Source organism: Leucoraja erinacea, chromosome 9 (assembly GCF_028641065.1).
Source record: "Leucoraja erinacea ecotype New England chromosome 9, Leri_hhj_1, whole genome shotgun sequence".
In the NCBI taxonomy this organism is placed as follows: domain Eukaryota; kingdom Metazoa; phylum Chordata; class Chondrichthyes; order Rajiformes; family Rajidae; genus Leucoraja; species Leucoraja erinaceus.
The window spans coordinates 12563629-12590516 of record NC_073385.1 but is presented as its reverse complement, the minus strand read 5'-3'; the positions used below and the strand labels follow the sequence as shown (position 1 = coordinate 12590516).

Below are 26888 nucleotides of genomic sequence, written 5' to 3'. Positions count from 1 at the left end.
GGACTGAAGTTTAGGGGTAACATGAGGGGGAACTTCTTTACTCAGAGAGTGGTAGCTGTGTGGAATGAGCTTCCAGTGAAGGTGGTGGAGGCGGGTTCGTTTTTATCATTTAAAAATAAATTGGATAGTTATATGGATGGGAAGGGAATGGAGGGTTATGGGCTGAGCGCAGGTATATGGGACTAGGGGAGATTATGTGTTCGGCACGGACTAGAAGGGTCGAGATGGCCGGTTTCCGTGCTGTAATTGTTATAGGTTATTATATGGTTATATTTAACCTACAAACTTTGCAATGCGGGAGGAAACCAGAGCTCCCGGAGAAAACCCACGCGGTCACGTGGAGAACTCCGGAGTACAAACTCCGTTCAGACAGCACCTGAAGTCGGGATCGAACCAGGGTCTCTGGCGCTGTAAGGCAGCGGTTCTACCTCTGTAGGTACACAAACAAAAAGCTGGAGAAACTCAGCGGGTGTTGCAGCATCTATGGAGCGAAGGAAAAAGGCAACGTTTCGGCCCGAAACGTTGCCTTTTCCCTTCGCTCCATAGATGCTGCTGCACCCGCTGAATTTCTCCAGCTTTTTTGTGTACCTTCGATTTTACAGCATCTGCAGTTCCTTCTTAAACAGTTCTATCTCCGTGCCGCCCACAAGGTCAAGCTTACAGAAGGTCCTACCTAGTGCGCCAATCCGGTCTGCCAATTCTCCATATAATATAATAACCATATAACAATTACAGCACGGAAACAGGCCATCTCGACCCTTCTAGTCCGTGCCGAACACATAATCTCCCCTAGTCCCATATACCTGCGCTCAGACCATAACCCTCCATTCCCTTCCCATCCATATAACTATCCAATTTATTTTTAAATGATAAAAACGAACCTGCCTCCACCACCTTCACTGGAAGCTCATTCCACACAGCTACCACTCTCTGAGTAAAGAAGTTCCCCCTCATGTTACCCCTAAACTTCAGTCCCTTAATTCTCATGTCATGTCCCCTCCAGTAAAGTTACTAATCATTTTCCCCGTGTACCCCGGATTAAATACATTTTCGCTCGTAGTCCTGTTTCCTGCAAATATATTCCCACATTCCCATTGAGTTTTCCCCAAGACTCCAAGCCGGCACTGCCGAGCATTTGCGCCACCACTCCCACCCCCTCCTCTCTCTCACACGTACACGAACAATTATTTTGTACACCTCCACCATCTCTCCTCATGTCATAAGGAATAGGAGTAAAAACAGGCCATGCGGCCCATCTAGTCCACTCCGCCATCCAGTCATGGCTCCCTCCTAACCCCATTCTCCTGCCCTCTCCCCTCCTCTCGACGTTTTAGCTCCGAGGAGGAGTGTCGTCTAAAGAAGTCTGAAGAAGGTTCTCGACCCGATTCCTTCACTCCAGAGATACTGCCTGTCCCGCTGAGTTACTCCAACATGTTTGTGTCTATATCTTCTGCAGTCTAATCTCATCGCCGAACCCCCCCCCCCCCCCCCCCCCCCTCTGAAACCAGTCCCAACAAATCTATTACACCCCCTTTCGATAACCCTCATGCCCTTTATGAAGCGAGGTGGGTCTGGATAGTCTGTAGTTCAAAATCACCTCCATGCTTTTTAGCACAGCGGGCTTCTATTCCCTCTACAGATGCTGTCTGAGCCGCTGAGTTCCTCCAGCACTTCCGCAATTCTGTGTCTCCACGACGATGCTGCACCGACCACTCTCTCAATGACAGACGCAAAACGCTGGAGTAACCCGGCGGGTCAGACAGCATCTCTGGAGAAAAAGGAACAGCCGATCTTCGCTTTAAACCAGCATCTGCAAATTCCGTCCTCCACATGCTCTCCCTCAGTGATGATGGGGTCTCGATCGGAAACGTCAGCTATTCCTTTCTCCCCAGATGCTGCCCGACCCTCTGAGTTACTCCAGCATGTTGTGTCTCGCTCAACATACCCTTGCCACTCGCGAAGACCCAGCGACACAAACAAGATACTCTTATTTTCTTGTTTAAAAAAACAGCCATGTATACACAAGCAAGGGAAGCGATCCAGGGGTTGGGACACAGTTGACTGTGTAAGTGAAGAGAGGGAGGGATGGAGGGAGAGGGAGAGAGAGAGAGGGAGGGAGGGGACAGAGGGAGGGAGAGAGGGAGAGAGGGAGGGAGGGAGGGAGGGAGGGAGGGGGGGGGAGAGAGAGGGGGAGGGAGAGAGGGAGGGGAGAGAGGGAGGGAAGAAAGGAGAGAGGTGGAGGGAGAGAGAGGGATGGAAGAAGGGAGGGGGAGGGAGGGAGGGGGAGAGAGGGAGGGGCAGAGGGAGAGAGGGAGGGAGGGAGGGGAGAGGGAGGGGAGAGAGAGGGAGAGAGGGAGAGCGAGAGAGAGTGAGGTAGAGAGGGGGAGAGAGAGGGATAGAGAGAGAGAGAGAGTGAGAGAGAGAAAGGAAGAGAGAGAGAGGCAGAAGGAGAGAGAGGAAGAGAGAGGAGAGAGGGGGAGAGGAGGGAGGGGGAGAGGGAGGGAGGGGGAGGGAGGGAGAGGGAGGGGGGGAGGGATGGGGAGAGGAGGGAGGGAGAGAGGGAGGGGAGGGAGGGGGGAGGGAGGAGGGAGGAGGGAGGGAGGGGGAGGGAGGGGAGGGAGGAGGGAGGAGAGAGAGAGGCAGGGAGAGTGAGGGAGGAGGGAGGCAGGGGCTGATGGAGACGGGTTGGGGGGGGGGGGGGGGGGGGGGGGGGGGTCCCATCGCCTCTCCAAGGACGCAGTGACCAGGTGTGGGTGTTTATCAGCGACTCCCAGTGACACAAGTACCGGGGGTTTGGGGGGGGACAAGGCAGGAGAATGGGGTTGGGAGGAAGAGATAGATCAGCCAAGATTGAATGGTGGAGTAGAATGGATGGGCCGAATGGCCGAAATTCTACTCCTATCATTTATAACCTTATGAAAGAAACGGGGCGAGAACTCCCTCAGAATTCTCACCCTACTTTAGACCCAATTTAAAAAAAAATCCCTCTAGACCAAAACCATTTCGAGGGAAGATTCTGCCCCCACCGCTAATCTTGGAGCGAGCTTGCAGGGAAAGTGTGTGGGGGTTTATTTTGATTTGGCCGTAATTGGATCAAGGGGTTTGTAAACGGAGCAAGTGCTCCCCAACTAATCGGTCTGGGCTGACGCTGGTGGGTGCGGGGATAATATTCGCGTCGCCTCTTCTCCTCACTCGTGGTGGGATCGGAATTGTAAGCTCCTAATTCCACCAAGACCCAGTCTTGGCTCCGTTCTCCTGGCGATCAACCTAAATCGCTTTACCCTTCATGCTCATTCCATCCCGGAGTTAATCTTCTCTGATGAGCTCACGGAACAGCCCCATCTGCCCCGATGAATTAAGTGAAACGGTGGATTTATTAAAAGAAAAAAACCATTTTGGGAAGCAGTATTTGGAATTAGTTTGGATCAGAGTGCATTTGGATTTTTATCAATTCGTAGAGCCTTACAGCTTGGAAACAGGCCCTTCGGCCCAACTTGCTCACACCAGCCAACATGTCCCATCTACACTAGTACTACCTGCCTGTGTTTGGACAATATCCCTTAAACCTATCCTACCCCACCTGCCTAAATGTTTCTTAAATGTTAGGTCGAGTATAGGAGCAAAGAGGTCCTACTGCAGTTGTACAGAGCCCTAGTGAGACCACACCTGGAGTATTGTGTGCAGTTTTGGTCTCCCAATTTGAGGAAGGAAATTCTTGCTATTGAGGGAGTGCAGCGTAGGTTCACCAGGTTAATTCACAGGATGGTAGGACTGTGATATGTTGATAGAATGGAGCGGCTGGGCTTGTATACTCTGGAATTTAGAAGGATGAGAGGGGAACGTATTGAAACATATAAGATTATTAAGGGTTTGCACACACTAGAGGCAGGAAACATGTTGGGGGAGTCCAGAACCAGTACTCCAGTTTAAGAATAAGGGGTAAGCCATTTAGAACGGAGATGAGGAAAATCTTTTTCACACAGAGAGTCGTGATAGTGTGGAATTCTCTGCCTCAGAGGGCAGTGGGGGCTGCTTCTCTGGATACTTTCAAGAGAGAGCTAGACAGAGCTCTTAAAGATAGCGGAATCAAGGGATATGGGGAGAAGGCAGGAACGGGGAACTAATTGTAGATGATCAGCCACGATCACATTGAATGGCGGTGCTGGCTCGAGGGGCCGAATGGCCTACTCCTGCACCCATTGTCTACTGTCTATTGTTGCAATAGTACCTGTCTCAATTACCTCCTCCGGCAGCTCGTTCCATACACCCACCACCCTCTGTGCTTAAACGTTACCTCTCAGATTCCTATTAAATCTTTTCCCCTTCACCTTAAACCTATTTCTGGACCACAATTAATTAATTAGTCAAATTAGTCATTTAGAAGATCAGGGAATGTTCCTATTTACAACATTTGTGCTTGAGCTATATTTGAGATATTTTTGATTAGAATTGTGTAAAATTTGGGGTAGATTATGAATCAATTGAGATAGAGATCAGCCATGATCACATTGAGTGGTGGTGCTGGCTCGAAGGGCCGAATGGCCTACTCCTGCAGCATTTGCCTATCGTCTATTGAGATTGTATAGATTATACATAGATTATACATTCACACCAAAGGACTGAAGAAGGGTCCCCCCACCACGAAACATCACCTATTTCTTTTCTGTGGAGAGAGAAACAGAGTTGATGTTTCGGGTCATGGGCCATTCAACATTTGTCCCTTTGTCACACCTTCAGTTGTGGTTTTACTCATTGGTTCGATTTTCAATGGGCTAAAATGGGGCCAAGCCAGGTGACTCTCTGTGTGCTGGTCCCATAAGTGGATCTGCAATCATTCATACAATCGCTCAACTCTTTGAAACCTCAACTGCAACAGCAGCACTTCTTACTTAAACTCTGCTCTTCCACCCTTTGTCCTGTATTCGTCCACTGTGGGCGGCTCGATTGTAATCATGTGTGGTCTTTCTGGATAGCACGCAACATGGTGGCGCAGCGGTAGAGTTGCTGCCTCACAGCGCCAGAGACCCGGGTTCGATCCTGACCACAGGTGCTGACTGTGCGGAGTTTATACCTTCTCCCCGTGACCTGCGCGGGTTTTTCCCCGGGTGCTCCGGTTTCCTCCCACACACCAAAGACATACAGGTTTCTAGGCTAATTGGCTTGGTAAAGTTGTAAATTGTCCCTAGAGTGTGTAGGGTAGTGTTAACATGCGGGGATTGGTGGTCAGCGCGGAATCGGAGGGCTGAGGGGCCTGTTTCCGCGCTATATCTCTAAAGTTAAAAGTCTAAAGTATCTCTAAACTATATTATAAACTAAACTAAACTAAAAGGCTTTTCGCTGTACCTCGGTACAGATGACAATAAACAAAACTAAACTAAATTAAATATTACATTGAAAATGTGTATTTGAAGTAAAGTCATTACTTGCGATGGATATAATTGGGACAATATGTACTGGTGAACCTTTATTTGGTGAATGTAATCCCGGGCTAGCTGCTCCATGGTCGGATAGTCGGCAACTAAACCGTCTCCCCCACCTGGTTAGCCAGATGAGGAGGGGGCTGTGGACCCCCAGCAGGACCAAAAACAAGACCTGTCAAAGGGCAGATGAGTTTCTAGTGAGCCAACGGCCATCCACGCTTCAGTAGAAGTTGCGATCACTGTCGTACACGGCATTGTAAGGAACGATGATAAAGCACACACACCAACATCCTATATTCCCAAGTCCGCAGGAACTGGAGGACAGAGATGTGTGGTGCGTCCGTCACCGTTCCCGTCGGAAACCAGCGCCACTGCGTCGCTAATGTTTTCAACGATGGTGATGATGATTTCTCTCTACAACATGTGTCCAATGTGGGGATGTGTCGGAAGGAACTGCAGATGCTGGTTTAAATCGAAGGTGGACACAAAATGCTGGAGTGACTCAGCGGGATAGGCAGCATATCTGGAGAGAAAGAATGGGTGACGTTTCAGGTCGAGACCCTTCTTCAGACCAATGTGGGGATGTGAGGGGAAAAGGATGAGTATATATTAGATGTATTTCACGCTGATGGCGGTGTAGAGGTTGAGTTACAGGGATATCAGCTTTGCACCATTCACCCATAGATCCATCCACAACAGCCAGGGAAATTTAAACTCACAAAGATTCTGTAAATCTGGAATACTTTGGTAAAAAAACGTCAGTAATTCTGAATATGAAGCAAAAGGATTGTAAATAAAATCCACTCGGTGCACTAATGCTCTTCAGTAAATGATATAAATGAAAAAAAGGAGGTACCTTTAGAAAGGAGATGAGGAGGAATTTCCTTAGCCAGAGGGTGGTGAATCTGTGGAATTCATTGCCAAGTCATTGGTACTATTAAAGCTGAGATTGATAAATTCTTGATTAGTACGGGTGTTAGGGGTTACGGGGAGAAGGCAGGAGAATGGGATTGAGAGGGAAAGATAGATCAGCCATGATTGAATGGCAGAATGGGCTCGATGGACCAAATGGCCTAATTCTGCTTATTCGACTTAATTCGAATTATATCTGCAAATTCGATTGAAGAACATGAAATCTACCGCTTGTATATGTAAGATACAGATTCAAACTCTCTATTCTGTTCAGGGGCAATTACAGGTGAACAGTAAACACAAGCATTCAAAATGAGATCTCCACCCTGCAAGTGAATAATTAAAAAAGTAATACCTTACATAGGGATAGTTAACAAACTTTTGTACAAAGTGTTCACTGATTGTCTTCAAGGCCCGTTTGAAATGTAATATTTAGTCATCGCTAAGATGGGAGAAGGAATATAATCCATTGCTAGTTCCCTGATAGTCCTTCATTTTTAATTACCACACAATTGTCAGTCTAGTCTTCAGCTACTTAAACTTTAAACTTTCTCTCTCTGTAAATCTCTCCACCTCAGGGGAGGAAAAATTGGGGCAGCGGTAGAGTTGCTGCCTTACAGCACCAGAGACCCAGGTTCGATCCTGACTACGGGTGCTGCCTGTACTGAGTTTGTACGTTCTCCCCGTGACCTGCGTGGGTTTTCTCCGGGTGCTCCGGTTTGCTCCCACATCCCAAAGACGGACAGATTTGTCGGATAATTGGCTTGGCAAAATTGTAAATTGTCCCTGGTGTGTGTAGGACAGTGCTAGTGTACGGGGTGATCGCTGGTCGGCACGAACCTAGTGGGCCGAAGGGCTTGTTTCTACGCCGTATCTCTTAAGTCTAAAGACTTCCCACCCGCCTGTAAGATTCTCTTTAAAACCTCCTGCTTTGGCCAAGCTTTACGACATCTGCTATAATATACCAGCTTGATATCAGGTTTATCTTTCATAGCTTCACCTTGTGAAGTTTTACTATAGAAATGCAATAGAAATGCAATAGTTGTTCCTCTAATTCAGCCTTTCCCAGGACTAGATATAAATCGGTGTATTGAAATTATATCCTTATAAAAATAACTCTCTGTAAATGGTTGGCAAGAAGATTCACATCAGAGTTTATTCCCCGTGTTTGAAACACTTTCCATTCAAAATAGAAAAACAAATTTAAAGCAAAGTTAAAATTAAATAAAATTACAAATTGACAGAACTGACCATATGAAAAATGTTGCGATAATAACAAGATAGTATTAAAGAATCATGTTATGACTTTACTGGACTTTATCTTGCACTGAATGTTATTCCCTTTATAGATAGATAGATACATAGACAAAAGGTGCAGGAGTAGGCCATTCGGCCCTTCGAGCCTGCACCGCCATTCAATATGATCATGGCTGATCATCCAACTCAGTATCCCGTACCTGCCTTCTCTCCATACCCCCTGATCCCTTTAGCCACAAGGGGCACATCTAACTCCCTCTTAAATATAGCCAATAAACTGGCCTCAACTACCTTCTGTGGCAGAGGGTTCCAGAGATTCACCACTCTCTGTGTGAAAAATGTTTTTCTCATCTCGGTCTTAAAGGATTTCCCCCTTTCCTTAAGCTGTGACCCCTTGTCCTGGACTTCCCTAACATCGGGAACAATCTTCCTGCATCTAGCCTGCCCAACCACTTAAGAATTTTGTACGTTTCTATAAGATCCCCCCTCAATCTCCTAAACTCTAGCGAGTACAAGCCGAGTCTATCCAGTCTTTCTTCATATGAAAGCCCTGACTCGCTAATTCTCCTATGTTATCCTGTATCTCTACACTATGGATGGCTTGATTGTGAATCATGTATAGTCTTTCTGCTGACTGGAAATCACGCGACAAAAAGGCTTTTCAATGCACCTCTGTGCATGCGACAATAATACACTAAACTAAATGATGCTGGTTCTTTAAAAGTGTTATCCAAGTAGGCACACGTGATTCAAACCCAATCCATCATCCTAAATATTCATCCTCCCCACCGTCAACACACAGTGGCGATAGTGCGTACAATTTAGTTTAGAGATACAGCGTGGAAACAGGTCCTTCGTCCCACTGATTCCCCGCCAACCAGCCGATCACTCCTCACACTAGCACTATCCTGCCCACTAGGGTCAAATTACACAAGTCCTTTAACACTACAAATCTGTGCATCTTTGGAGTGTGGGAGGGAACGGGAGCAGCAGGAGAAAGGCTAGAGGAAGCCATTCTTGAAACTCGTCCTTGATTATGCTGGTGGCCTTGCCGAGGCAGTGTGAGGTGTAACTAAGATTAATGGAAGGGAGGTTGGTTTGTGTGATGGTCTGGGCTGCACAACACAACTCTCAGAAATTTCTTGCGGTCTTGGATGGAGCTGTTCCCAAACCATACGACTCTCTGTTGGTGAATGGGTTAAATCAGCTTCAGAGCGCATTGCAAAAGCACCTTAGGTCTGAACATTGTGTCAGTATCTCTGTATAATGTCTGCCATTTTATCTGTTATTGTCTAACACTTCCTCTGTCAAGAGTCAAGGGTTTTAAATTGTCATACGTACTGACATTCATAGCGAAAGGATTTGAGTATAAGAGCAGGGAGGTTCTACTGCAGTTGTACAGGGTCTTGGTGAGACCACACCTGGAGTATTGCGTACAGTTTTGGTCTCCTAATCTGAGGAAAGACATTCTTGCCATAGAGGGAGTGCAGAGAAGGTTCATCAGACTGATTCCTGGGATGGCAGGACTTTCATATGAAGAAAGACGGGATAGACTCGGCTTGTACACACTAGAATTTAGAAGATTGAGGGGGGATCTTATAGAAACTTACAAAAGTCTTAAGGGGTTGGACAGGCTAGATGCAGGAAGATTGTTCCCGATGTTGGGGAAGTCCAGAACTAGGGGTCACGGTTTAAGGATAAGAGGGAAATCTTTTAGGACTGAGATGAGAAAATCATTTTTTACACAGAGAGTGGTGAATCTGTGGAATTCTATGCCACAGAAGGTAGTTGAGGCCAGTTCATTGGCTATATTTAAGACGGAGTTAGATGTGGCCCTTGTGGCTAAAGGAATCAGGGGGTATGGAGAGAAGGCAGGGATGGGATACTTGGATGATCAGCCATGATCATATTGAATGGCGGTGCAGGCTCGAAGGGCCGAATGGCCTACTCCTGCACCTATTTTCTATGTTTCTATGTTTCTATGACATCAGAACAATGACATTTTTACTTGCAGCAGCATAACAGGTCTGTAAACGCAACACACTAAGATAATTAGGAGGCACGGTGGTGCAGTGGTAGAGTTGCTGCCTTGCAGTGCCAGAGACCCAGGTTCGATCCTGACTATGGGTGCTGTCTATATAGAGTTTGTATGTTCTCCCCATAACAGCTTGGGTTTTCGCACTCCAAAGACATACAGGTTTCAAATTAATTGGCTTCAGTAAAAATTGTAAGTTGTCCCTAGTGTGTAAAATAGTGCTAGTGTATGTGTGATCACTGGCCGGTGTGGACTCAGTGGACTGAAGGACCTGTTTCCGCGCTGTATCTCTAAATAAAACATTGGCAGGGTGGTTTGCTTAGTCAGTGGGCTAAAGGGTCTATGACTCTCTGTATCACATTTCCCCCAGCTCTTGGTCTGAGTTTGGTGTCTCACCCTTAAACAGATCACTAGTGTGTTTGAAATCGGTGTAGCTATGGTGCATGGAACATACGTGGAAACGGTTAGGGGGGAAAACAAACTTGTGCTCGCGTTGGGTTTTAATTTTATACCCAGACAGCTTTATCAGTTCGTGGCTTTGAAAACATTAAAAGATTCTGCAACGAAAACCAGCGGCATGCACAGGAAATTCCCACATCTATGTACGTTTGAAACTCTGATCTTGGATGTGCGTGTGCATTTATTTGTGTATTCGTGTGTTCGTCTGCGTTTCACATCTCCTCGAAAACACGACGCGCTAACGGAGAAATGTTTACATATTCCGATAGAGATTTGCGCCAAAATTCGCCTCATCTGAAAATTTGATGCATTATTTACCGAGTTATGTATGAAAATGTTCATAAATGTGCAGAAACGTGGAAAAAATAAGTGCTTTTCCCCTGTGCTTAGCCCTACTCTCAACATTGTTGCTGTCCAAGTACACTGACTTCTCCTCGCCCTAGCAAGTGCAAATGTATTTTTTTTAAGTTTAAAAATGAGTGAGGCTGAATAAGGCAAAATGAGCAGCCCCTGCGCAGTTGTCGGCTATGAGTGAGTGCTGGAATAAGGGGAACAGCTTGCGTTGGTGGACCAGGCCTCCCGTGTGACAGGGACCCAACGGGTCCCAGTTGGTCTAGTAACATATAAATGTCCAAGGAGCATTTAGGCCGCGGCATTTAAGAAAACGTTCAGTCAGACATATGGACAGGCAGGGTATAGAGGGAAGATACACACAAAATGCTGGAGTAACTCAGCAGGACAGGCAGCATCTCTGGAGAAAAGGAATGGGTGACGTTTCGGGTCGAGACCCTTCTTCAGGCTGAGAGCTGAAGTTACTCCAGCATTTTGTCCCTGTCTTCGGTTTAAACCAGCATCTGCATCTGTAGGTCTTTCCTACACAGGGGATAGAGGGATATGGACATTGTGCAGGTAGACGGGATTAGTTTAGATTGGCATCATGGTCAGTGTAGACATCAGGAGTTGAGGAATATGTCCTGTACTGTTCTATGTTCCTATGTTTCTATGCTGTAAATGGCAAGATTGTTCCCCGAAGAGTTAGATCAACAAATTTGTCACTGGGCCACATTAGGAGATCGGGGAACAGTTGAGCAAATGCTTGTTCAAAATACTAAGGCGTATAGAGTCATCGAGTGACACAGTATGGAAACAGGCCCTTCGGCCCAACTTGCCCACACCGGCTAACAATGTCCCAGCTACATTAGCCTCACCTGCCCGCATTTGGTCCATATCCCTCCAAACCTGTCCTATCCATGCACTGTCTGACTTAAATGTTGGGCTAGTCCCTGCTTCAACTACCTCCTCTGGCAGCTCGTTCCATACACCCACCACCCTTTGTGTGGAAATAGTTACCCCTTTAGATTCCTATTAAATCTTTTCCCCTTCGCCTTAAGTGGATTAATATGGATTTTGAACGATGAGAGAGGGAATTTGAGGTGGTTAAAGGCATGGTTATCTGTGGTGAAGTTGACACATCAGTCCAATCTGTGGTAGGGTCCAGACCCGAAACGTTGCCTGTCCATTTCCCTCCACAGATGCTGCCTGACTGGCTGAGTTCCTCCAGCACATATTACGTTTCTGCTCTGGATTCCAGCATCAGTCATCCTTCGCATCTTCATTTCAATGATCCTTCATTGGAACTTATCCCTCGTTCTGATGGAAGGTCGTTGATCTGAAACGTCGCCTCTGCTCCTCACTCCTCAGATGCTGCCTGACCTGCTGAGCATTTCTGGCCCTTTGTGTTTTCGCTTCAGACTTCCAGCATCTTTGCTCTTGAATAAAAATCGTGAGCGTAGGTGCAGCCTGAATCAGAGGAGTGTAGACATCGCAGTGGGGCTGAAGGATACAAGGGAGGAGGGAGATCACAGAGGCAAACGTGAGGATTTTAACGCTGGGCCACTCAGTGCTTCTACAACTTTGAGCGGCACGGTGGCGCAGCGGTAGAGTTGCTGCCTTACAGCACCAGAGACCCGAGTTTGATCCCGACCACGGGTGCTGTCTGTACGGAGTTTGTATGTTTTCTCCCCGTGACCTGCGTGGGATTTCTCCCAGATCTTCGGTTTCCTCCCACACTCCGAAGACGTGCAGGTTTGTAGGTGAATTGGCTTGGTGTAAGTGTAAATTGTCCCTAGTGTGTGTAGGATAGTGTTAGTGTGCTGGGATCGCTGGGTCGGTGCGGACTCGGTGGGCTGAAGGGCCTGTTTCCGCGCTGTATCTCTAAACCAAAACTTGTTTGTCCGAATCGGCTCCGAATGATAACAGAGACTCCGATTCTCCACACATTCAGCACAATTCAGGAGCCTGAGCCCATTACTTGCCAGTGAAAAGATCAATTAATGAGATGTTTCCAATTTAGATTAGGTTTTATAAAACTAATTTAGCTGTATTCAACAAGGATAATGTTAAAACCTGCACAACTCCTAAATTAACATGCCACCTGAATGTATGGAGGCTTATTGGATAAAGGTATTAAAAACCTGGTCAAAATCATTAATTATTTGAAAGAGCATAGAATATCCAGTGGACAAAAGTGCTGGAGAAACTCAGCGGGTAAGGCAGCATCTATGGAGCGAAGGAAATAGGCAGTTTCGGCCCGAAACGTTGCATATTTCCTTCGCTCCATAGATGCTGCCTCACCCGCGGAGTTTCTCCAGCACTTTTGTCTACCTTCGATTTTCCAGCATCTGCAGTTCCTTCTTGAACATGGAATATCCAGTCTCTGATGCAGCCTGACCCGCTGAGTTACTCCAGCATCTTGTGTTGATCCCTGGTTCCTGTTACGGCCTTTCAACTATTTCCATTGTCCAACAAGCTAAACTATTCACTTCAGCCTTTCAGTTGATCTAACACTGCTCATCTACTTAACTCCCTTCAAGTTTGACTAGGGGGAATGTTGCATGTTGCATGTTGCATGTTGCATGTTGCATGTTGCATGTTGCATGTTGCATGTATTGTGGTACGGAATTCTGGTGGATAGTTGACATATTGTTTTAGTTCAATATTTAGTTTTGGGCGGTCACGGTGGCGCAGCGGTAGAGTTGCTGCCTTACAGCGAATGCAGCTCCGGAGACCCCGGTTCGATCCCGACTACCGGGCGCTGTCTGTACGGAGTTTGTACGTTCACCCCGTGATCTGCGTGGGTTTTCTCAGAGATCTTCGGTATCCTCCCACATTCCAAAGACGTAGGGGTTTGTAGGTTAATTGGCTTGGTAAATGTACAAATTGTCCCTAGTGGGTGTAGAATAGTGTTAAGGTGCGGGGATCGCAGGTCGGCGCGGACCTGGTGGGCCGAAGGGCCTGTTTCCGCGCTGTATCTCTAAACTAAACTAAACTAAACTGGTGGGCCCTCTAACATTGGCTGCCTGGACTATTTCAAGGTGGATCTTTGCTGTTATAGGTAGAGTTAACAATGTAGTGCCGTGTTTTGTGGTTGGATTTGTTACAGGTTCTGGTCATATTTGATATTGTACGAGGATATATTTGATATTGTATAAAATGTATCTTTGATCATATTTTACTGGCTTTACGTTGCACTAAACGTTATTCCCTTTATCATGTATTCCCGTTATCACATACACTGTAAATGGCTCGATTGTAATCATGTATTGTCTTTCCGCGGACTGGTTAGCACGCAGCAAAAGCTTTTCACTGTACCTCGGTGCCAATAAACGAAACTGAACTGACATGACATGACTGATGCTAAATTTTGACGGTGCTTTTGTACAGATCTAAAACATTGATTTAACGCAGATATAGATAAATTATTGATTAGTACGGGTGTCAGGGGTTATGGGGAGAAGGCAGGAGAATGGGGATAGGAGGGAGAGATAGATCAGCCATGATTGAATGGCAGAGTAGACTTGATGGGCCGAATGGCCTAATTCTGCTCCTATCACATATGACCTTATGAATGGGATTGAAACTTTTCACTTGTCTTGTTGGTTTCCATGTTTAACGTTCATAAGCCTGTAGACATATTTTGAATGGGCTATCTTTTATATTTTGAGCAATTCAGCTTATGGCTAACCTTGTTTAAGAAGGAACTGCAGATGCTGGAAAAATCGAAGGTCGACAAAAAATGCTGGAGGAACTCAGCGGGTGAGGCAGCATCTATGGAGGGAAGGAATAACACGCGTCTCGGGTCGAAACCCTTCTTCAGACTGATGTCGGGGGTTGGGGGGGGGAAGAAAGAAAGTAGGCGGAACCAATAGGACGTGGGAGAACTGGGAAGGGGGATGGAGAAAGCATGGGCTATCCAAAATTAGAGAAGTCAATGTTCATACCGCTGGGGTGTAATCTACCCAAGTGAAATATAGTTGACTATATATGTGGTTTACTAGTTGTTATATGCATGTCACATTTGGGACTAGACTGGAGTCAGTCTCTGTTAAAACCTCATTAAGGATTAAACCCACTGGAATGCATATTTGTAAGCAAGTACTCCAATCTCCAAGCACCAGAAAGCTGCAGAACCAATGACAGTTAATTAGTACAGATAAATGCAATGGTTGGCGTGGAGTCGGTGGGCCAAAGGGCCTGTTTCCACGTTGTATCTCTAAACTAACCCAAGTTAAACTAAACTAAACATCTGGGTGGTTACATACGTAACTACACCTGGTGAGGCAGCATCTATTGAGATATCTATTTCTGCCTCACCCGCTGGGTTTCTCCACCATTTTTGTCTACCTTCCATTTTTCCAGCATCTGCAGTTCTTTCTTAAACCTTAACTACACCTCGTCTCTTGCGTGCTGTTGCGGACACATACTTGGGATCGAAGATAGACACAAAAAGCGGGTCGGACAGCATCTCTGGAGAAAAGGACCAGGTGACGTTTCGGGGTCGAGACCCTTCATCGGAAGACCATTCGTTTTGTGTCTTATCTTCAGATTAAACTGGCAACTGCTGTTCCTTCCCACACATACCCGGGATCCCTGTGCAAATATTGACGCACATTTTTGGGGACTTCCTACCATGTTTACACACTCCCTAGTGATCCAGTCCAAATATCAACATACTGCCTCAGGGTCCAATGCTGTGTATTCAGGTGGATGAGGAACTTGGGGAAGGAACGGGGGGGGGGGGGGGGGGGGGGGGGGGGGGGGGGGGGGGGGGGGGGGGGCGATGGGTAAAGGGGGGGGGGAGGGTAGTTGGGGGGAGACGTCCCCCCGTCCCTCCCTCTACACCCCCCACCCCAAAGGGGGCAGGAGTGGGGGGAATAGAGAGGAGGGGGAAGGAAGGGGGAGAGAGAGCGGGACAACGGGGAGGAGGGGAGGAGATGTGGGAGGATGGGAGGGAGATGGGGGGGGGGATGGGGAAGAGCGGGAATTGGGGGGGATGGGGGATAAGTGCAGATGGGGGGGATGGGGGGGGGGGCGGAGAGGGGGAGGGAGACAGAAAGGGAAGATTTCAACCCTCTGACCCTTGGGGGAAGGGGTCGGGAATAAGGTGACTGGACTCAGTCTCAGTGAATGGAGATGAGGGAGTCAGAAACTTTATTTCAGTCTGACCCTTGGGTGATTCCTTGTCTGCAGTCTCAGTCTCAGTCTCAGTCTCAGTCTCAGTCTCAGTCTCAGTCTCAGTCTGAGTCTCAGTCTCAGTTTCAGTTTCAGTTTTAGTTTCAGTTTTACTTTATAGTCACGTGTACCGAGCGAGGTACAGTGAAAGGCTTTTATTGCGTGCCAACCAGTCAGCGGAAAGACAATACCTGATTACAATCGAGCCATTCGCAGTGTACAGATACATGATAAGGGAACAACATTCAGTGCAAGATAAAGCCAGTAAAGTCCAATCAAAGATAGTCCTAGTGTCCCCGATGAGGTCGATGGTAGTTCTGGACTCCTTGCTCTCCGAGTCAGGATATTGTGAAGCTAATGAAGTATTTTGGCCCAGGACCGGCTCGCTCTCCCACCATCTCCTCTTTACAAAAGCGGTCTGAGGCTGCGATTAGACGGACCTGTTCAATTAAACGTTGGCGGCAAAAACCATCGCAACACTGCCGACCCCCTCCGACCTGTCCCCGACCCCAGCCCCTGTGTTGCCTCTCGGTGGGGACAATAAACGGGACGGTAAGCCTATCCAACGCTTTGTTTCGATGCAGATTCCGAAGACATTTCATCGAGCGACAGGAAGATCTCCAAATCCAACCTGAGCCAGACGAAAAAGCGGAAGAAAAGACGTCACAGGTAAGAACGGAACTTCCTGACAGTGCCGGGGACGTTTGTCTGGTCACCGTGCGCGCCTCGTTAGATCTCCCCCCCCTCCCCCACCCCCACACACACCCATGAACCTAGATCCTCTGGTCCCCGATTCCCCGACTCCGGGCAAGAGACTCGATCTATTCTTCTCACGATGTTGTACACCTCTATACACCATCACCCATCATCCTCCTGCGCTGCACAGAATGAGGTCCCAGCCTGCTCAGCCACTCCCTGTAGCTCAGGCCCTCGGGTCCTGGCAACATCCTGGTAAATGGTCACGGCGGTCACGGTGGCGCAGCGGTAGAGTCGCTGCTTTACAGCGAATGCAGCGCCGGAGACCCGGGTTCGATCCTGACTACGGGTGCCGTCTGTTCGGAGTTTGTACGCTCTCCGAGATCTTCGGTTTCCTCCCACACTCCATAGTGGGTGCAGGATAGTGTTAATGTGCGGGGATCGCTGGTCGGCACAGACCTGGTGGGCCGAAAGGCCTGTTTCTCTGAAGTCTAAAGTCTAAATGTTCTGTGATCTCTTTCCAGCTTGACACCATCTTTCCTGTAACCCTGTGCCAACTGTTGTATTCTTACAAACTCTTGGCCCAGTAGAGTTATGCCATCGCCCCGATCCCCGATTAGCAAGTGTACAGAAATAGTCCACTGAGCCCCCCATTTTCACCATCCACTCTCCACTCCTTATGAGCGGTGCCTGGTTCAGGCAAGTCCCAGGCTGCTGCCGGGCCTCCAGCCATCGCCTTCCTTGGACTCCTCGTCCCTCTCCTCATCCTTAAGGCTGCATCTTAAGCAAACCCAGTTAACACTTAAAATTCTTAAGGGATTGGACATGCTAGATGCAGGAAAATTGTTCCCGATGTTGGGGGAGTCCCGAACCAGGGATCACAGTTTAAGAATAAGGGGTCGGCCATTTACCACTGAGATGAGCAAAAAACGTTCCCACCCAGAGAGTTGAGAATCTGTGGAATTCTCTGCCACAGGAGGCAGTGGAGGCCAATTCACTGGATGTTTTCATGAGAGAGTTAGATTTAGCTCTTAGAGCTAATGGAATCAAGGGATATGGAGAAAAGGCAGGAACGGGGTACTGATTTTAGACGATCAGCCATGATCACATCGAATGGCGGTGCTGGCTCGAAGGGCTGAATGGCCTATTGAATGTCCTGCACCTATGTTTCGATGTTTCTACATCCGCCTCATAGAAACAAGCGCATACAAGCTACAAGTTAAGGGCCTGTCCCACTTGCCGATTTTTTTCGGCGACTGCCGGCGTCATATCAGGGTCGGCAAAAGGGGCGACAAAAAAAATGTTGCGACGCTTCACGCCGCATCACGCTGCATCACGCTGCAAATTTTTCGGTGACCTGAAACGTCAGTCAATGATGCTGGCAGTTGCCGAAAAAATCTCCAAGTGGGACAGGCCCTTATGTTTATCTGTATTTGACGTATCCATTGCTGGAAGGCAAAGATCCTATAGCCAGCAAGATAGACCACTCGACGAAAAAGACGTAGTACGGTCATGGGCAGATTCATGGGTCGTTTTCGGCCCCATTTCCGTAACCGGATTCCGTCTCCGCACCAAAGATCCCGTAGGATACTAGTGCGGAGACGGAAGCCGGTTACGGAAACATCCTCGTAAAAATAAACGTTATTTGGTAAAAACCTCTCCTCATTTTCAGAATTTAAATTTATTAACATAAACTGATCCCCCGCAACGTTGATTACACTGCGAGTCGGGTCGGGTCGGGTTACGGAAATGGATGAAAAAAAGGCCCACGTTCCGCTCCGTTGCGTACTACACGTCAGCCCATTGCATTTAGAAGGAGTGGTCTATCTTGCTCCGCTATAGGTTCTTTGTTGGAAGGTGCTGAGAATTAATTGACGTGTCGTTAGGGCTCCATTGCCTGCTCACTGTCTTTTCTTTACAACCCCAAAGGACCATCTTCACCTCTTACCAGTTGGAGGAGCTGGAAAAGGCGTTCAACGAAGCTCACTACCCTGATGTCTATGCCCGGGAAATGCTGGCCATGAAAACAGAACTGCCAGAGGATAGAATTCAGGTAATTCAGGTGGCGAGAGTGAGGGAGACGGGCGATCGGAGCGGAATGACACATATTCTGATGGAAAGACACCGTGAGTGGGGCCATGGGGACAAAATGAGGGCGAATGAGCAAGAGAGACTGTGGCGCAGCGGTAGAGTTGCTGCCTTACAGCGCTTGCAGTGCCAGAGACCCCGGTTCGATCCCGACTATGGGTGCTGTCTGCATGGAGTCTGGGCGTTCTCCCCGTGACCTGCGTGGGTTTTTTCCCCGAGATCTTTGGTTTCCTCCCACACTCCAAAGACGTGCAGGTGTGTAATTGGATGAGTAAAAAAATAAAATAAATGACCTGTGTGTGTGTGTGTGTGTGTGTGTGTGTGTGTGTGTGTGTGTGTGTGCGTGCGTGCGTGCGTGCGTGCGTGCGTGCGTGCGTGCGTGCGTGCGTGCGTGCGTGCGTGTGTGTGTGTGTGGGGGGGTGTTATGGGGTAGTGTTAACGTGCGGGGATCGGATCGCTGGTCGGGCCTGTTGCCTGTTTCCGCGCTGTACCTCTAAACTAAAAACGAAACTAAAGACAGATGGAGGTTGAGAGGGAGACAGAGAGATACTGCGAGAGAGAGAGAGAGACACACACACACTATGGAGAGGAACAACAAGATGGAGAGTCACGGACAGAGAGATGGAGGAAGGGAAATGTAATTGGAGAGCAACATCTACTGATGGAAGACTGGTCCATAAAGAAGGGTCCCCACACGAAACGTCACCCATTCCTTTGCCCCAGAGATGCTGCCTGTCCCACTTTCACGACTTAATTCAAAACCTCTGCCGAGTTTAAAGGACCGAAAAAAAAAATCAAGATGGTGGTAATCTACGAACTCCTACGACCTTCCACGACTTAGTTCACGAAACTCCTACGATTATGTCTGCGAATTCCCACGACTATTTCGATGCCCTCCTTACGAGCAAAAAGTTGCAATTTCTTTCATCCCAGCCATTTCTATACTCGTGGACATTTTTTATCGGGCTGGAAAAAAACGTTCCGACTTACCCGATGCCACGAGTACCTACGCTGGCATAACGGGCCGCTACGATGTATCTACGTACTCCTACGGACTCGTTACGAACATTCTGCGAGTTTGAATCAAGGGGAAAACTCGGGAGAATTCGTGAATTACCTTGTGAAAGTGGGACGGGCCCTTTACTCCAGCAATTTGTGTCTCTCTTCAGCTGAGCAAACCAGATACACACAGAGAGACACAGACAGGTCCAGTGGAAGAGACAGAAAGTCACTAATGGGGGAGGGAATATAGATCACACACATAACAATAACTAAATAATGAATGATGGGAATTTAATTTTAATATAAAATCTCCCGAGTGCGATAACTTGTCGTGACACTTGCCCCAAGACGATTTTATGAAACATTTTATGTAATTGACAAGGTTTCCTTTCAATGCGTTCGTATGGGAATGGGAACCATTCACTTTTACCCTTTTATCAAACGCACGGAGGATTGTGACGTCATTTAAAGAATCAGTACGCAGTATTCTCTGACAAATGTAACAGAAAGGACATCTACTCTCTGTCGGATTTCAATGCAATAATAGACTTTTTCTAGACAATGTGGAAGGAAGGAACAGCAGGTGTTGATTTAAACCGAAGATAGACACAAAATGCTGGAGTAACTCAACGGGACAGGCAGCGGCTCCGGAGAGAAGGAATCATTCCTTCAATGGGGTGGGAGATTGCAACCCTGTTTCGACGAATGGTGTGCACAATCAAATAAGCTCAAATAGAATGTTCAAGAAGGAACTGCAGATGCTGGAAGATCGAAGGTACACAAAATTGCTGGAGAAACTCAGCGGGTGCAGCAGCAGCGAAGAAAATAGGCGACGTTTCGGGCCGAAACCCTTCTTCAGACTGATGGGGGGGTGGGAGGGGAGAAGGAAGGAAAAAGGGGAGGAGGAGGAGCCGGAGGGCGGAGGGGGATGAGAGGAGACAGCTCGAGGGTTAAGGAAGGGGAGGGGATAGCAAGGGCTAGCAAAATTGGGAGAATTCACCATTCATGCCATCAGGATGCAAGCTGCCCAGGCGGAATATGAGGTGCTGTTCCTCCAATTTCCGGTGTAGCTCAAATATAACATTTTGTCCAACAACTTTAGGCTGTGCACGCCATACGCAAGAAGAAGACTCCTTCAATCATCGTCCCGTTCCTTCTCTCCATAGATGCTGCCGGACCCGCTGAGTTACTCCAGCATTTTGTGTCTATCTTTTCCGTACAACGTTCAACAGGGAAAATGGTAACCTAGTCCAACAAAATGTCTGTTTCATTATCCTGGTCCCGACGACAGATGTTTTAGTTCAGAGATGCAGCGTCCTTCAGCCCACCCACACCACCCTCTACCATCGATCACCCAGCCACACTAGTTCTACACTATCCCACTTTCTCATCCACTCCTTACACGTGAGAAGCCAATTTTACAAAGGGCCAATTAACCTACAAATCTGCACATCTTTGAGTCCGGGGAGGAAACCTGAACAAACGTAGGAAACCCACGCGGTCACAGGGAGAACGTGCAAACTCAACACAGACAGCGCCTGAGGTTGGAATCGGACCCGGGTTCATAAGTTATAGAAGAAGAATTAGGCCATTCGGCCCAACAAGTCTACTCTGCCATTCAATCGCCCATACTAATCAAAAATCTGTCAATCTCCGCCTTAAATATGTCCATCACAGTCACAGTCACAATAATACTTTATGAGTCAAGTATGTTTTGCAACATATGAGGAATTTCATTTGGCAAGTCAGTCACACAAATAAAAAGCAACGGAACACACAAAACACATTTTGACATAAACATCCACCACAGTGACTCCTCCACATTCCTCACTGTGATGGAAGGCAAAAAAAAAGTTCAAATCTCTTCCCTTCTTTGCCCTCCCGCAGTCAGGGGCCTCGAGCCCTCCGTTGATGGGACGATCTTGACTCCCGTAGCCGGCAGCATTTGACTTGGCCTCCACAGCCGTCGGTGGCGATTATTTCCACAGATTCACCACCCTCTGACTAAAGAAATTCCTCCTCATCTCCTTTCTAACTCTGGCACTGTGAGGCAGTAGCTCTACCAGCTGCACCACTGTTCTGCCACCACTTATAAATGTATTGTTACAATGCAATGACAGCTGAGGGGGAAATGTTATTACAGACACAGTTTGGAGAATGCATACACCAGCAGAATGGCAGTGATCAGTTGCGTGCTTGCATATACCCACTGCTGTAAACAGTTGTATATGGTTCCAGTTACAATTCGGTTTATTGTCACGTGTACCGAGGTACAGTGACAAGCCTTTGTTGCGTGTGAACCAGTCAGCAAAAGACAATGCATGATTACAATCGAACACCTCCACAGTGTACAGAGACATGATAAAAGCCCTGTCCCACGCAGGGCCGGATTTAGATGAAGAGAGGCCCTAAGCTGTTCCACTTGTGAGGCCCCCTCCGCGTTGGTTTTCAGCGCTAGTGGCGAGGCAGCGACCGGACAGCCATGGCGGCCAAATCTCCCATAATTCAAAGCGAGGGAGAAAGTGCCCAGCGCCAACCAGTTGCCATTGCACTGCGCATGCGCAGGGCGGCCGAAGATGTGCTGGCCGTGGTTGTGCGCATGTGCAGGCCAGCACATCATCGGATAGCGTGGGGAGATGGAGAGAGAGAGATAGAGAGGGGGGCCCCGCCCAGAGTTGAACGGTAGGTCCCCCAACCTATACCCAGCCACTGACACTCTCCTCCGCCTAGCGGAGTTGGTCCTCACCCTCAACAACTTTACGTTTGACTCCTCCCATTTCCTCCAAACACAAGGCGTAGCTATGGGCACACACATGGGCCCCAGATACGCCTGCCTCTTTGTCAGGTACGTTGAACAATCCTTGTTCAGTACATACCAGGGCCCCATCCCCGACCTCTACCTCCGTTACATTGACGACTGCTTTGGAGCCACCTCCTGCACCTACACACAACTGACTGACTTCATCCACTTCACCACCAACTTCCATCCGGCACTCCAATACACCTGGACCATTTCCGACACTTCCCTACCATTCCTGGACCTCACCATCTCCATCGCAGGGGACAGACTTCTGACCGACATACACTACAAACCCACTGACTCACATGGCTATCTGGACTACACGTCTTCCCACCCTGCCCCCTGTAAAGACTCCATCCCCTGCTCCCAATTCCTCCGCCTACGCCGCATCTGTTCCGAGGATGAGACGTTCCATACCAGGGCATCGGAAATGTCCTCGTTCTTCAGTGAATGGGGATTCCCCTCCTCCACCATAAATGAGGCTCGCACCAGGGTCTCTTCCATACCCCGCAACACTGCTCTCTCACCCCATCCCCGCACTCGCAACAAGGGCAGAGTCCCCCTAGTCCTCACCTTTCACCCCACCAGCCGGCAAATACAACATATAATCCTCCGCCATTTCCGCCACCTCCAACGTGACCCCACCACTCGCCACATCATCCTATCTCCCCCCATGTCTGCCTTCCGCAAAGACCGCTCCCTCCGCAACTCCCTTGTCAATTCTTCCCTTCGCTCCCGTACCACCCCCTCCCCGGGCACTTTCCATTGCAACCGCAAGAAATGCAACACCTGTCCCTTCACCTCCCCCCTCGACTCCATTCAAGGACCCAAGCAGTCGTTCCAGGTGCGACAAAGGTTCACCTGTATCTCCTCCAACCTCATCTACTGCATCCGCTGCTCTAGATGTCAGCTGATCTACATCGGGGAGACTAAGCGGAGGTTGGACGATCGTTTCGCCGAACACCTCCGCTCAGTCCGCAATAACCAACCTGAACTCCCGGTGGCTCAGCACTTTAACTCCCCCTCCCATTCCCAATCCGACCTCTCTGTCCTGGGTCTCCTCCATTGCCAGAGTGAGCAACACCGGAAATTGGAGGAACAGCACCTCATATTCCGCCTGGGCAGCTTGCGTCCGGATGGCATTAACGTTGAATTCTCCCAATTTTGCTAGCCCTTGCTGTCTCCTCCCCTTCCTTAACCCTCTAGCTGTCTCCTCCCATCCCCCCGCCCTCGGGCTCCCCCTCCCTTTTTCCTTCCTCCTCCCCCCCACCCCCCCCCATCAGTCTGAAGAAGGGTTTCGGCCCGAACCGTTGCCTATTTCCTTCGCTCCATAGATGCTCCTGCCACCCGCTGAGTTTCTCCAGCAATTTTGTGTACCTTCGATCTTCCAGCATCTGCAGTTCCTTCTTGAACAGGTGTCCTGCCTTGGCCGGAGGCCCCCCTACACCTGGAGGCCCTAAGCTTAAGCTTATCTAGCTTATAGGTAAATACGGCCCTGGTCCCACGGTACGAGTTCATTCCAAGAGCTCTCCCGAGTTAAAAAAAAATCAAACTTGTGGTCGGGGACGTCTCTTAGCGGCTCGTAACGCTAACGGCAGGTACTCAGGAAGACTCGCTAACGGCAGGTAAGCACGGGAAGACTCGTGAAGGTTTTTCAACATGATGAAAAATGTCCACGAGAGCCCCGAATACCGACGAGTGGCCATTCCCGTAAATCTCCGAGTTCGAATCAGGGCAAACTCGGGAGAACTCTTGGAATGAACTCATACCGTGGGACAGGGGTTTAAGGGAATAATGTTTAGTGCAAGGTAAAGCCAATGAGGGTCACCAATGAGGCAGATAGAAGGATGGGCAGATCTGATTACATCTCGGAGACAGAGGGAGGGAGAGGAAGGCATTGTAAGTCGATAAACGCATGGTTGTACGGACATAGATTTTTCAAAGGAATTAGATAACATTTGCAGGTTAATAAAATATATATATATGAGAACAAATCTTTGATTTTACGCCATCCATGTATTCAGGATGTGTATTTCACAGTCAATGGAATTATTTGTGAAGTGTATTTTAAAAAGGTTTTTAGCGATACAATGAGGAAGCAGGCCCTTCGACCCATCGAGTCCGCACCGACCAGCGATCCTCCACACAACAACACTATCCTACACACGCTCGGGACAATTTTACATTTATACCAAGCCAGCTAACCAACAAATCTGTACGTCTTTGGAGTGTGCTGGGAGACTGAAGATCTCGGAGAAAACTCACGCTAGTCACGGAGAGAGCGTATGGAAATCACCCGTCGTCAGGATCGAACCCGGGACCCTTGTGCTGTGAGGCAGTAGCTCTACTGCTGCTCCACCGTGCCGCCCTATGTTGTGTTCTTGTGATCTAAGGAAAAAACACCTGTGTCAATGGAAGAGAGATGTTGGATATTTTTTACGGAATATTCCAAGAACATTCTGTTCCCAGGCCGTTAGCAGAATATTGGGATGGACTGTAAGAAATTTCCAGAGACAATCTACTGGAATAGTTTAGTTTAGTTTAATACTGTTACGTGTTCCGAGATGCAGTGAGAAGCTTTTTGTCACGTGCTAACCAGTCAGCGGAAAGACTATACGGGATTAAAATCGAGCTGTCCACAGTGTACAGAGTCAGGATGAAGGGAATAACGCTTTGTGCAAGATCAAGTCCAGTAAAGTCCGATTAAAAGTAGCGTGAGGGTCTCCAATGAGGGAGATGATAGCCCTCTAGTTGGTGATAGGATGGCTCAGTTGCCTGATAACAGCTGGGAAGAAACTGTCCCTGAATCTGGTGGTGTGCGTGCGTTTTCACACTTCTGTACCTTTTGCCTGATGGGAGAGGGGAGAAGAGGGAATGGCCAGGGTACGACTCGTCCTTGATTATTCTGCTGGCCTTGCCGAGGCACCGTACCTCGGATGGATGAACACCAGGCCAAGGACCCAATGACTCTTTACTCAGAGAGTGGTAGCTGTGTGGAATGAGCTTCCAGTGAAGGTGGTGGAGGCAGGTTCGTTTTTATCATTTAAAAATAAATTGGATAGTTATATGGACGGGAAGGGAATGGAGGGTTATGGTCTGAGCGCAGGTATATGGGACTAGGGGAGATTATGTGTTCGGCACGGATTAGAAGGGTCGAGATGGCCTGTTTCCGTGCTGTAATTGTTATATGGTTATATGAAGGGTCCTGACCCAAAACACTGAAGGAGTACAGTGTTGTCAGAGGCCTGACCATCAGATGTTTTCAAGAGAGAGTGATGTTTTCAAGAGGGAGTTAGATTTAGCTCTTGGGGCTAACGGAATCTAGGGATGTGTGGAAAAAGCAGGGACAGGGCACTGATTATGGATGATCAGCCATGATCATATTCAATGGCGATGTTGGCTCGAAGTGCCGAATGGCCTACTCCAGCACCTATTTATTATGTTTCTATGTTTCTATAAGATATTGGAATGAGGCACTGTCTCTTCTGAAGGACACAAAATGCTGGAGTATCTCAGCGGGTCAGGCAGCATCTCTGGAGAATGTGGATAGGTGATGTTTCAGGTCAAGACCCTTCCTCAGACTGATTGTGGTGGGGGTGGGGGAGAGTGTAAGAAGCTACTAGAGCCTCCCACGTGGGTTGAGAGGATCTCACGGCAAACATCTCCTATCCAGCGCGTTTAACCCTTTTCTAACCAGACTGAAGGCGTTTGCCATTGAGTTAATGGGAGCTTGCTGTGTGAAAGATGGCTGCCACTAGTCCTGCAGTTTGATTGCAACTAACTTTCAATAGTAATTCTTTGGCTGCAATATGATTTGGGACGTTTTGAAAGTGATATAAGGTCAAAGGGAATAGGAGTAAAATTAGGCCATTCGGCCCATCAAGTCGACTCCGCCATTCAATCATGGCTGATCTATCTCTCCCTCCTAACCCCATTCTCCTGCCTTCTCCCCATAACCCCTGACACCCGTACTAATCAAGAATCTATCTATCTCTGCCTTAAGAATATCCACTGACTTGTCCTCCACAGCCTCCCGTGGCAATGAATTCCACAGATTCACTACCCTCTGACTAAAGAAATTCCTCTTAATCTTCTTCCTAAAAGAACGGAGTGCGCTACACGTTCTATACATATTAACGTCACTACAGAAATGCAAGGCTCCCTTTTTTAATCAATGTCGTTCAGCTACAATGACATAATAATTCCATCTACCAACAAGCTGATCCAAACCGCCTTTGCACAGATTGATGCTCATTTCTTTGGTGACTTATTCTCGATGTCGATGAGCTGTGATGTTAAGTATTTTGCGAAACGAGTTGTCGCTCTTTATGCAAGGATGCAGTGCTCTCAATGGAACATGAAGCATCGGAACGGGTTAGCACAGGAACAGGCCCTTCAGCCCACAATGTTGTGCAGAACATACTGCCAAGGTAAACTAACTTCATCTGTCTCGGTACACGTGACAATAAACTAGACTTATCTTAACTAAACTAAGGCAGATGACTCAAGCATGCTTCTTCTTAGGGGGCCTTTGGTCATGGCTGACCATGGGTGTCTACAGGGTGCTACTCCCTATATGGAGGACGCCTGTGCATGACTTTGTTTAACGTGGGGAGACTGGTGCACAGACAGCCACCACACGGCCCTTGACAGATCTGGGTCGGGATCCAGTGGCATGGAGTCCAAGACGACCGGAGACCCTTTTCTG

General features: G+C 48.1%; 1 protein-coding gene across 1 annotated transcript in view; it reads left to right on the top strand.

Annotated features, from left to right (window-relative positions):
* Positions 1–26888, top strand: part of vsx2 (visual system homeobox 2) — a 52914-nt gene that overhangs the window by 8539 nt on the left and 17487 nt on the right. The window contains exons 2-3 of the mRNA XM_055640143.1: positions 16179–16263; positions 18220–18343. Coding sequence (XP_055496118.1) covers positions 16179–16263; positions 18220–18343 — 209 coding nt within the window. The remainder of the gene's footprint in view (positions 1–16178; positions 16264–18219; positions 18344–26888) is intronic.